The 13,776-nt window shown below is 41.3% G+C and overlaps 1 protein-coding gene across 2 annotated transcripts in view; it reads left to right on the forward strand.

Annotated features, from left to right (window-relative positions):
• The window catches only part of LOC124310541 (arylsulfatase J), an 876,378-nt gene that overhangs the window by 319,407 nt on the left and 543,195 nt on the right, over nt 1-13,776 (forward strand). For both annotated transcript variants that reach the window (XM_046774594.1, XM_046774595.1), the window contains one exon: nt 2,028-2,277. In XM_046774594.1, the coding sequence (XP_046630550.1) occupies nt 2,028-2,277 (250 nt within the window). The remainder of the gene's footprint in view (nt 1-2,027; nt 2,278-13,776) is intronic.

The raw sequence follows: 13,776 nt of genomic DNA on the forward strand, positions 1-13,776 counted from the left end.
GTGATCAACACGCCTCGAAATCGGTAATGCGATATACCGCGACCATATACTCGATAGCTCGGTACCGCGGCGAGGGGAGGGGTAATTTTTGGGTAGAGATACGACACACGTACGCCAACACGTTATTTCACAAAGCAATAATCAAATTAAAATTATATATTTCCAGCTAGCGATGATACAAAATAAAAGAAAAGAAAGAACAAAAAAAATTTTAATAGATCTAGAAGACCTCTACACGGCCTACGTGCGCTAGTCGCTGTCTTAATAATAACCGCTAACTTACAAAAACCAAAAACAAATTTGGACCCGACACGCTGCCCGCGATCGGTAATAAATCAAACAAAAAAAATTGCTTATGCCTACGGGCGCTAATCGCCACCTTATCACTAACCACTAATGCAAAAGTCCAAACGAAAAAGGGGCTCGTCGCGTTACCCGCGACTCTCCTCTACAAAAGAAGATTCTTATTAACACGCACCCGAGCTCAACTTTCTCCGTGACGTCGGGACGTGGTTCGCGAATTCGAACGTTCCCCTTTCGACGGCTCGCGACCTACACGAGAAATGATACTTTATTGTACTGATTTGACGTGTGACGGAATTTGGTTACACTCAAATTACAGCAAGCTAGCCGCGACTCCAACCCGGAACTCTATTCGACCTTCTCGGTCGCTTAATCGTGGCTCTACGTTAACACGTGCAACTCAGGCTACGGTCACCAAACGAAATAATCGGCAAACGAATTTCGAGGATTTTTCTACACGCAAATTACACACGGCTATCCTTTCTCGGACAAGCCCTCGCTCAATTGCTCTCGAAATTCGATCGCGAGAATATTAGCAGCGCTTACCGCTCCACATCCAGCTCACGAACTCGCCTACCCCCTCGTGACGATGGCTGTTCATCCTTCCTCGCGATTACCACTTCCGTACAATCACGCAAACCCAAAGAAAAATCTGACTTAACGCAACTTCGCCACGTGACTACTATCTCAGTTAGTCGCCAGAACTCGAGTGATCTCAGATGGCCGATCGGCCGCAACGCCGATCTCGTCACGCTAATCCTTAGTGACGTTATCACCCTAAGAATGCGCAACAATCGATCTGTCATCGATTTTGGAGATTGCGCAACTCGGCGCGCACCTGTCGTCGCTACGCGGCGTAGAACTTAAGGCTAGATCGCGATGTCGTCTTCCGCGCAGCTCTACGGGGTCCTGGGGTTGAGCGGGGTGGTGCTCCCTCGTCGCTAGCTGGCCTCTCGCGGTTGCCTCGCTTGGGCATCGGCGGGGTGAGCGGGGAGGCTGCAGCGCGCCGGCCGCTAGCGGGAATCGCGTCCGCCTTGGATTCCCGCGCTGCAGGGATCTGCGTTTTCTCCCACTCCGCAGCCTCGGTATCCTTCCCGCGAGATCTCCGTGGTTTCTCCTTGCTTCGAAATATCTTCGGCGTCGGAGTTGGTCGCTGGCTTGTAGCCGGTGTACTCGAAAAAAAAATAAAAACAAAAGGCTGCAATATCTTGTTCGTAATTCGCTATTGCGTCCCTGTCGAAGCCCGGATGCGTGTCTCCAGTTCTGGCGCTCTCTATGATTATTTCGCGACTCGATTTCCGAAACCCTTATTCCTGGATTCCGCCCAGGGTTCAGGGAGTACGTTGTAACGAGCAGGCCTAACCGAAATGCCACGTTACAAACTATAAATGCACGCTCCAAATTTTAATGAAATGAATTCTAAAATACGGGACGTTTTTTGTTCACCCAAGTCTCCCCTCAAGGTCAGTCTAACCCTAGTGTGGCAGTACGGTAATTCCAGAGAGATGTGGAAGCTAGTGTCAAGTTTGAGAGTCAACAGGCATGTAGATGGCAATGTTAGGTGATTTCGATCTTTGTTGATAAACTATAAGAATATTTATGGATGCTGCGTTTTTGTGAAATGTTTTTTTTTGTGAGAGGTGATTATATGTGCGTAATGGCCAGATTCGAAGAAAACTTGTGATATGTGATAAAATCAAATATGTATTCACTGTTGCATATAGGGTTATTGGGGTCTTGACATGAGACGTGGAATGCAACCAGCGTGGGACTTACACGGACAGTATTCAACAGATGTCTTCACCAAAGAAGCTGTTTCCGTCATTAATCTTCACAATACTACGCAGCCTTTGTTTCTCTACATTGCACACGCTGCGGTACATTCAGGGAATCCTTACAATCCACTTCCTGCGCCCGATGAAAAAGTCGCTGAATTCGATTACATAAAAAACTATCACAGAAGAAGATTTGCAGGTATGCAAGAAGTAATTGTTCAGACTAATCACGTTAAAATTGTGGATTCGTCCATTGTTAGGAATCTTAAGGAAGTACTACTGTGCGACAGCTGTATTTTTCTACTTTTTTTTGTAGGTTTTTCTGACGAACTATAAAAATACTCCGTCTTGGAATTTATATACTGTATTCATTGACATTTATACGGTCACTCAGAATGTTTTGAAGATCAACTATAGATTGAAATTGATTTCATTGTTTGAAAGACACATATGTAGAAAATAGGTGGGATTCGTTTCGACCTCGTAGTTTATGTACATGAGGGTTTTGGAATTGTAGACCGATACATCAAAGTCACATTATTTTTAGTGTCAATGTTTCAATGACAATCTCGTCCCTCTTCAAGACAAATTTCTTTCTTATATGCAAATTTACATGAAGAGAATTTTCAAACACGTTGACAATACCTATTTCAAATAATCTACGCAATTCAATTAAGGTACTCACTTTCTCAATTACAGACCATGTGCGTAAGATTCGTTCATCATCCACCATCGGATCATTTTTTGTTTGTATTTTTTTTTTTCTTCACAGTTTAACGACACATCACCAGGAGTGAAATCCAGACTTTACTTCATCTTACTGAACATTGTTTTTGAAGTTAAATAAAGAGTATATTATAATGGAGAACAGACAACCATGATTGAAAGGGGAGCTAACCTTATATAAAAACTTGAAACGGTTAAAGATTGACCAAATGAGTGCACAGTCAAATCATTATAAATTAACCAAGTCCCTCACAAGCACCTTTCTTTTTTCTCCGTTCCCAACACTTCATTCAGGTTATTTTGAAGTTAAGAAAAACAATCAAGAACTCAGTAAGCGGCCGTTTAGTCTGCGATCTCAGTAACGATCTTCGTGATAAGAGAACGAGGATGAAGAAGAACAAGGTCTCAGCAACTTAAGAACGGAAACAACGATCATACAATCAGTAAACAAAAACCGTCGGTAACTTATCCTACGGACAAGCATCCTTCAATAGTTGACATAAGTATCAGTGAGTTTATCTACATCTGTCTCAAGTTGACTGCGTCGGTATGACTTGCAACGTTACACATTGCGATTATAATATTGTCATAATCAAACGCGTGTTCAGACTGTACTACGTATTTTGTTGAAGCCATGAAATGGACTTTGTGGTCTTTGATATTATTGATATTGTAATGTTTTGTAATGGGGCGCTCAAATAAATAACACTCGGGATCAGGCTTAACACTATAGAATAATTTTATTAGGAAACAAGTAAATAAGGTGATTGCGTGTGTCACGCTCAGCGCTCGCTGACCAACTGCCTCGCGCTGTACCGTGACTACATACATTCTTACTTAGTATTTGTACATCGAGTAACGTCGTCAACACTACAATTCCTCCCTTTTGAAATACTGTTACACTTAGTTTTTCAATCGGTTTGAACGACGTAATACAATATCAGATTTGTTCGTTGTTACCTTTGGCACTGACTTATTTATATCATCAATCTCGGGCGTGTATCGGATAATTTGATCGACATGTCGTTTCCATGTTTTGTTGGGTGCGGTTTCTACTAGAAACGTTACCGGTGACAATTTCTTTGTTATTGTACCTGGTACCCGCGCTTTGCTTCTAACGCTAAAATCTTCAACCATCACCGTGTCACCTATCTGGAATTCAACAATTCGACTGCTTTTTCTTCCCGCTATCTGTGCAGATTGCTGTTTCTCTACGCTATCCAATACACTCGGTCGTAACAAATCAAATCTAGTTTTAATTTCCCGTTTGTACATCATAAACGATGGTGATCTGCCAGTTGTACAGTGTTCTATTGATCGATAGTCGAATAAGAAAAGATTAACTGCGTAGTCGAGAGATTTACCGGTTTGAACAATTTTATCGACTTTGTCCTTAAACGTGCCTACAAAGTTCTCAGCTGCACCATTTGTTGCTGGATGGTGCGGTGCTGTAAAACTCTGTCTAATACCATTTATTTTACAAAACTCTTGAAATTCTTTACTTGTAAATTGAGTACCGTTATCGGTAACTACGTGTCTTGGTAAACCAAATCATGACAACATTTTTTTTACCTCCTCGAGTACTCGCGGTACTGTGGTACTTTTATTCATATCAATGACCTCTGGCCATTTCGAGTACGCATCAACAATTATCATAAACATATGTCCGTGGAATGGGCCAAGGAAATCGATATGAATCCTACTCCAACAATTATCTGGGTACGGCCATGGCGTTAACGGAACACTCGGTGGTTTCTTTCTTTCTTGCACGCACACTCTGCATGCTGCCGATACATTCTGGATATCGTTATCGATATTCGGCCACCACACGTGACTTCTCGCTAGCATTTTCATCTTTACCACACCGAAATGTGAGGCGTGTAATTCACTTAACACACTGTTTTTCATTGATTCTGGCGCTATTATGCGATACCCCCATAACAAGCATTCTTTTTCGACATACAGCTCGTCTCGTTTCGCATAGTATTTCTGTTCCCTTTCACTCAATTCACTCACACTTGGCCATGTACCGTTTACATATCGAACTATTTTATTTAATACTTTATCTTTTTTTGTCTCTTTGGCAATTTCTACCGCGCTTAATGTTTGTAACGACTCTGATATATAGTTTATTGATGATAATTCGTCATCGAACACTGGAGTTGCATCATTGATTGGAAGTCGTGAAAGTGCATCACAGTTACCATTTTGCTGTGATTTAATATATTCAATATTGTAATTGAATCGTGATAAGAAGTATGCCCATCTTTGCAGCCTACTTGCAATAGTTAAAGGGATCTCTTGCTTTGGACCAAAAATAAAAACTAAAGGCTTATGATCTGTTCTCAACGTAATCTCTTTGCCGAATACATAATTATAAAATTTCTTAAAGCCGAATACAATTGCACTCGCTTCCTTATCAATTATCGCACGGCTCGCTTCTTTCTCCGGAATTATTTTAGACGCGAACGCTATCGGTCGCTCGGTACCGTCTTTGTATTTATGTGACAGGATCGCTCCTAACCCGTATGTGGATGCGTCGCAGGACAAGATCAAATCGGTGTTAGGATCGTAGTGTGCTAACACTCGTGGCGATACCAACTCCCCCTTGACCCACTCAAACGCTTTGTCACATTGTTTTGTCCAATTAAAATTATCTGCTTTCGTACACTCATAAAGACATTTTAGTTTTTCTGCTCTCTGTGGCAGAAATCTCGCGTAGTAAGTGATCAACCCAAGAAATGAGTCTAATTGTTTTTTGTTTACCGGCGTTGGTGCTTCTATCATTGCTTTGACTTTAGTTTTTGATTTGTGAAGCCCATTCTGGTCTATAACAAAACCCAAAATGTCCAGCTTTTCTTTGAAAAAATCACATTTGCTAATATTTACTTTGAAACCATAGTCTTCGAGTCTTTTAAATACAGCGTTCAGCGCTTCTAAATGCTCTTTATCGTCTTTGCCAGTACAAAATATGTTATCAATGTACGGAATTACTCCGTCAATTCCCGCTAAGCATTGCTCAATCTTCCTTTGAAAATCACCCGGGCCCGACGCAATACCTTCCGGCATTTTAGTATACCTGTAGAGGCCTTTGTGCGTTATTATTGTCAAGTAATCTCGACTGCTCTCCTCTACCGGGATCTGCATGTAAGCATGCTGGAGATCAATCTGCGAGAAAGTTTTACCGCTTCTTAGCGCTAAAAAAATCTCATCGATTAATGGAATTGGGTGTCTATCTTTAACTAAATTTGGGTTTAACGTCAACTTAAAATTTTCGCAAATTCTTACTGTGCCGTCTGTCTTTATTACCGGTACAATGGGTGTAGCCCACTCGCTGACGTCCACCTTCTCTAGATGGCCTAATGTTACCAGTCTATCAATCTCGTTTTCGACTTTACTCGCTAATGCAAATGGCAAGTGTCTAGCTTTCAATGCGACTGGCTGAGTATTTTCTTTTAACGTTAATTTTAACATTCCTTTATTATATAAACCTGGACCTTTACCAAACAATTTTGGAAACTTCGTTGGGAACCCCATCGTTTCATTTACTCCATAAATTTTGTTACACATATCTGCTCTCTTATTCAGTTTTAGAGGCCATAATCCAAAAACTTTTAGCCATTGCCTGCCAATTAACATTGGACCATCTCCTTTCATTACTCTCATTCCCAGTGAGGCTTTCTCATTGCCTATCTTTACCTGCAAATTATCCAGTGTTCCCACATGCTCTAAAGGTACCTTACCGTATGCGTTTAATGGACTACTAATCAACTTTACCTCGCAATTTGGAAAATACCTGTCTTTATCTCTCTTAGATATGATCGTTGCATACGAACCTGTGTCCATTTCCATTTTTAGAATCCTATTATTAATTAATACATCTAGATACATTGGTTCGGCTGTTATATTATCGCTACTGCAATTTGCGTTGCTGCTGGTCATCCTCGATGATTTTCTCTCTCGGCCATCATCCATCATGAAGAAATCGTTCTTGTCCCCTTGTTGATCCTCAGACTCCTGCTCAAGGTGTTGTACCGCCTTTTGTGCTGTACACACCGTCTCCAGGTGCCCTTTCCTTTTACACGAGTTGCACGTGCTGAACCGGTGATAACAATCACGAGCCCAGTGGTTGTTTCTTCCGCAGCAGAAACATGCTGACGAGCGCCTAGTACTTGCGCTCGCGTTTTCACTCGTCGAGCGGTTACCCCTATTCATCGGAGCTCTGTTCAGGTAACGCTGGTTGCCGCCCCTTCTACCTCGATCTGCACCTCTTCCTCTTGTGTGAAATTGTCTCTTGTACTCTGGCTTTGGAGCCGAGCTTATTTTGTTTACTATTGTCTTTGATGGTTCTCCAGCTGCTTGGTCTGTCGATGACGCATACTTCTCGGCTGTTTCCAGCGCTGTTGCCAGTTTGTAGGCTGAGTCGTATGTTAATTTATCCTCGCGAAATAATACCGTTTTTGTAGTGTGATCTTTCAGTCCGCACACTAATTGATCGCGTAATGCTATTTTCGCGTCACCGAAGTTACAATTAATCGATAAACTTTTTAATCTTGCCGCAAACTCCGACACTGACTCTGTTTGCGATTGTCTCGCTTGATAAAAAGTACATTTTTCCATAGTCTCTGACGGCTTCGGGTTAGGATGATTATTTATTAATTTCACTAATTCTTCAAATGTTTTGATGCTGGGTTTTTCGGGCGCGCATAGATCACGAACAAGTTTATAGGTATCGGGACTAATTTTCGTTAGCAACACTGCCGCTTGTTTTTCTGCCCTGACGTCGTTAGCTACGAAATATAATTCGAGCCTTTCTGTGTACATCTCCCAATCGTCCTTACCCAGGTGAAATTCTAGGCGTGAAATATTAGAGTTGGTTTCTGCCATTGTGTGGAATTGTATTGTTTCCCTATTATCTTCTTGTACGCTGCCCTGCGGTTCGGTCTTGTCGACTTGTTTACTTTCTTTCTCTTCGTTCACCTTTCGTATCTGGCACCGTAAAATTTTTCGTAGTACGTCGATATTTGCCGCTTCGTCGAATTTTAATCCCAATTGCGTTAAAATTGCAATTAGTTTAGGTTTATTTAACTCTTGAATCCACGACGTTTTAGAGTAATCAACATCAATTCCACTAGTGCCCGACATTAATTTTGTCGTCCACTTCACAATTTTCCCGGTTTCCTTTGTGTAGTGCTTTTACGCTTACGTGGCTATCGGATACAGCGTGTAACGCAAAAATGGCCACTAAATTTGCACTATTAAGCCAACCCTGCACTATAGTTCGAATGAACCTCGTCGCCAGTTGTAATGTTTTGTAATGGGGCGCTCAAATAAATAACACTCGGGATCAGGCTTAACACTATAGAATAATTTTATTAGGAAACAAGTAAATAAGGTGATTGCGTGTGTCACGCTCAGCGCTCGCTGACCAACTGCCTCGCGCTGTACCGTGACTACATACATTCTTACTTAGTATTTGTACATCGAGTAACGTCGTAAACACTACAGATATCATTTTTATATTTATTTCACCCAACAGCAAGGTGTCTACTAGTTTGACCAATTCAAAACTTTTTACAAGCTTTGCAAACGATCTCGTAAACTACGTTAGAATGCTTGTCCTTAGGTAAGACATTTTCACCTGAATCTAGCAATTAGCGCAAGTCTTCCAAGCTTTTACCTACAAATTGCAAACTATATTTCTTAAATGTCCTATTTTAAGATTCGAATGAACAAGCAATATACAAAGTAAAGTTGGATTTACAACTGGAAGTGATAAGTAGTATAGCTATGCCGGTTTTGCGTAGAAATACGTTTTGTACCGGCAAGCTTGCCCAGATGCAAACCCTTGAAGGCTACCCCCACCCCTCGTAAGATAAAATGTGCTCTACCGACCGATCGTCGGTGAAAAAAATATCCAAAATGACCGTGGTCGTTGGTAAGAAATCCCCGAAATTGCCGAAGTTTTTATCCCTCGGGCGTTCTTCGTCGGTAACAAGTGCTTGAAGTTAGCTATCAGTTACTGTTGGTCTTATCTTTACCAGATAAATAGCGTTCTCGGTTATCATGCTCATTGAGCGGGATCGAGTAACTACATTACCGAGCGCACATTCCGTGAATCCTCGGGCGTTTGAGCACTCCCCGTGAATCCTCGGACGTTCGACCGAGAATCCTCGCACTTGTCAGGCTTTGAGAGCTTCCAGAAGGTTTGGGAAGGTTCTCCGACGATCGAGAGGTTTCAAGAGCGAGGTACGACGTTCGGAGGCTCATGCAACGATTCTGAACGAATTTAGGCCGACAAACAATTCTTGGAATCGTACGCCAAGTTTGGACTTGACGTTGAGTGGCCCACAGTCAAAGAATTTTGATGCGACGTTGAATTCTGGAAGGTTTTGTAGCCGTGAGAAAGCCCCGCTTTGGCCTTGAACGAATTCTAGGTCGACAAACAATTCTCGGAATCGTCCGACGAGTTTCGACTTGATGTTGAGCGGCCTGTAGTCAAAGGGTTTCGATGCAACGTTGAATTCTGGAAGATTCTGTAGCCATTTTGTCTGTAGTTTACAAAGCTTTTAGAAGTTTCTGAAGGATTGTATGCTTGATGGGAGAAATGCGGCTATAAAAGTCAAAATTTCACGTCAGAACGTTAGTCTTACATCTCCACCAATGAAGTAAACTTCGAAACAAAGAGAACTACGACAGTGAATTGACATATTTTTGAAAAATATTGAAGAATTGAAAAATATTATTGATCAAAAATCTCAACTCGACAAAGTGATTGAAAAGTCAGATTATATGAACTTTAGTAAAGAGATAAGGAACAAAGTCAAAAAAACCTGTCCAAAAAATGGATCTTACCAAACTCAATAAAATTGGTAAACTGGAGGAATTTCTACCGACGAGAAAGCTGGCAGACTTACAGATGTTAAAAAATTACCAAGTTACAAGCATTAAGAGAGTACAAACAAGGTTCGGACAACGGGTGGCTGTCGACATCGATGGTACGTTCAGCGTGTTCCTCTCATCACGGATTGCGAAAGTCCTTTGCGAGGACGAAGTTCTCTTCCGGAACATGGCGCAGGCTACCTAGGAGGATCGACTGCTCGTGCGATACCTGGGTGGTCAGTATAACCAAGTGGAATTTACGGATGCGTCGACTCTCAAATAAGTTTCATCAAATAAAATCTAATTATCATCTTTGTTCTTAGTATATGTATATAAGAAAGAATTATAATTCAGCTTTAAAAAAAATTATGCAAGTGATGTAAGTGTTCAAAAACATATTTATTATCATTATTACAAAAAAGAAATTTGTTCGATTTTATTTAATTATAGTATAAGAATCCTTCCGATTTCTTGTCCAGGTTGTCCGTAGATCCATTACAGTGATCTGACACATAAAACAAACTGAGAATTCAGTTTCAGTGATGTAAAAAACTTGGAAGTATGTAAGTTTTCGGTTAGAAGTGAAGAAATGAAAAAATTCAATTTTCTTATAACAAGTTTGAAACTGTCGTACCGCCAAATAATTAGGAAAAAACAAATTTATGTTAGAATTTTTGTAAAATTTCATGAAATTATTGTATTACCAGATACTTGAAAAAATTGATTGAATAGATTATAACTTTACCTTACACTTTTTGAAACATCCAATGTCTATATTGATCACGACAAAGTTTGATCCAAACGCTAGCTTGATACACGATGATGTTTTCGTCACCACCATTATGTCTATACATTGCCATAGCCATACGAACGGACCTCATCATCAAGAAATCCGCTGGTAAGTGAATAGCTTACTCCGGCGGAATTATAATATTGTGTCTCATACGAACATACTCCATTTTCTGGGAAAAAAAATAAGTCAGACGTATGTCTGAAGTCTTGATTGTTTATCACGAAACCTTGGGGAAAAATTATGATATTCTGGTACAACTGACCGATATCGATATTCAGTAAATGTTTTTTTATCCATTTGAAGAATCTGAAAAAAACACACACACACACACACACAGTGAATTATTTCTGTCGACTCAACTAAAATCCCAAGTTGCACAAGAAACGTAAAGACTTTATAACTGCACTGATTTTAATCGACCACCTGAACGCTGCGATGATTCGACTGCAAATGATTTTCATCAGACGTATGGGGCACCCCACTCTTCGTACAGCTTCCTCATGTGTTTGGGGTTCACAATTGAACCTATAAAAAATCACGAGGTGGTTGACACTCGTTGGTTACATTTGCATAATATTTCTGTCTCACTCTGCTCTACTGCACTAGTGTAAAGACCTTGAAATCGTGGAACTAACACCGTAGGCAAAGTAAAACATCCTCATAACGCTCTTAGAGAACGATATCTACTAATGCCACTACACTTTCGTTTATCACTCTTGCGATTAGTTCACTATCACAGCTCTCTCGTGAGTGAGGCGTGTGAGACTTCTTCGCCTCGTTCCTGTCCTACCATGTTACACGAGCTGCAGGTTCGTTTGAGAAATATCTTGAAATTGTTTTCGACAATGAATATTGCATACGGTTGGTCGCGAATTTTCGGCCAAGTGTGAGTCACGCTTATGTTTACCCATGAAACGGACCGTGCCAGCGTAGAGTAGACATTCTGAAGCAATCCTTGCAACTATAGCTTTGCAAAGTGTGTGCGATCGAAAGAAGAAAAAACAAATATTGATTCCGAAAAGTGCTTGAAATTAATAAAAATCACGGAGACAGCGCTTAAGAATCTATCTAAAAAAATCTTTACCGAAACAGATTCAAAAGTAAATTAAATTTGGAACGCAAGGTACCAGACTTTTAAATGAAGTTTGACGAAACGACGCCTCAACAATCGGACAGAATACACAAATTTTGACCACAATTGAAATCTCAAAATCGTTAACAGCTAAATTTCAACAGTTTCAAAAAGAGGGTGAGTAGTAGCGATACAAGAGTTCTAATCAAAGAATGACGGTGTATCAGCAGAGTAGCCCTGATTCTGTCCTTACCGACAGTCGGTATGTTACCACCGCGATGGTAAGCCTTGCCCACGATATTGTCACCAGCTGTTAACATAGATGTCGACACCAGTACTTGTGCTCGATTTTACCGAAACACGAAGTTACAATAAATTATTTGCTTGGTCGCATAAGCAGCCATTTTGATTTTTGCTTACTCAGATGAGCGGCCATTTTGATTCTTGCTTAATCAGATGAGCAGCCATTTTGATTTTTTCATCGTCGGATGAGCGAACAATTCAAATTTTTCATCGTCAGATGGCAGACATTTTACCCACGGAATTATTATCTCTGATCTTACCGACAGTTGGTGTTACTGGGTGTTGCCGCAGGTTTGTCGCATTATCGATCAATCGATATTCCATTGATGAACTCTGCGTGATGTTGCCAATGCTCGCTGCAAGATGCTAACTGTTTTATTTATCATGTGAGTGGGTGAACGTTTCAAAAAATAACGGTTGGATGCTTTGACAATTTGTTTATTTTATTTAATTTTTTATTGTCAGTTACCGCCATACCGGTTAGAGTATGTACCCAGATGTCTATGTAGACCTGTTCGGGGCAAGGGAAGAGATGGATTAGTGACCATCATTATGCGTCTGCAGCTGTCTTAAGATGTTCAATAAAAACACCCGCATTTGCACAAGGGGGACAAGGGAAGGGTGGGAAGGGGGGGGGGGGGGGCGATTTGCAGAAAACTTGCCGAGGTGTAACCGGACCGAGTTCAAACCTCAACCTACCAATTCAGCGCCTGAACGGTGTGACCCGTCTTACAATTTTTGCGAACCGCCACTCGGGCCCTCCTTGAAAAGCTGAGGATTTGAACGCAGGTCCTCCCGTTCCGTAGTCTCGCACGCTACGGACTATGCTACTACGGTCAGTAATGGATAGTAAAAAAATTTTTCTCGCGAAATGCAGGTCGAGACCTGTGGAATAGGGTGTTTTTATTGGGCGGAGGTGGTAGTGGGGGGTAAAATGAAATGTTTTAAAATAGCGATTAAATGCTTTTGAATATATCGTGAAATTTTTTCCCCATCACCTGCCCAACGCTAATTAGGGTTGGGGTGTGCAGGCTCAGACCTGTTCGCCATAAAATTTTTTTATTCTTTGATAGTGGAAAGGGTACAAAGCTTGGACCCCTCACCGTCATACCCAAATTCCTGCGATCTATCGGCATATATTAGCTCAACGCATCCGATGGAAAATTGTAGTGGGGGTCGGTGGTATATAAAACGTGAGCCTATTCCGATATTGACTCCATTCTCATCGTCTCTTAGTGTCGTGAACTGTTTCTACTTGTGAAAAAAAAAAGAAACTCTGATTGTAACGCAATGGATCTGACAAAAGTTAACCACGTCAGCCGCCTGGAGAATCTGCCAACCAAGAAGATGACGGAACTTGAAATTGGGGAGGTTTATGACGTCACAGGGTTACGACTGGTCAAAACGAAATTTGCGGTACGTGTTCTGGCGACGATTGAAGGTGAATACAACGTCTTATTACCACAGAGAATCACGAGGGTTCTACAAGAAGATTCCGATCAGTTGGCTGAAATGTGTAACATGGCCGAGGAAAATCGCCTGCAAATGAAATACCTTGGTGGGGAATTCAACAAGTTTGAATTTTCATGCAGTTATGAACTGTAAATGATCTATGCGATCCCCTCTACTTCTACAAAATTCATCCGCGAGGGGATAGTAGCGGGTGTGCTGGAGACAGAATAGTCAGTCTTCTGCCTGCTGTCTGTCGGTAAAATCGAGCGCAACATTCCCACTCCTCAATATGGCGATGATCCTAGACGTGCAATGTTTTATAGGCAATGTTTTATAGGCAACGTTAAGTTTGTACCGGAGAAAGCTGCAGTCATCAACGTAAACGGGTCGGGTCTGGATTACATCATTTTCAAGCCACCCCACAGTGCGGCCAAAGGCCCCTTTATGCGGCCAAAAGTCGAAAAATGTGG

The sequence above is a fragment of the Neodiprion virginianus genome, chromosome 1 (assembly GCF_021901495.1).
Source record: "Neodiprion virginianus isolate iyNeoVirg1 chromosome 1, iyNeoVirg1.1, whole genome shotgun sequence".
Lineage (NCBI taxonomy): Eukaryota > Metazoa > Arthropoda > Insecta > Hymenoptera > Diprionidae > Neodiprion > Neodiprion virginianus.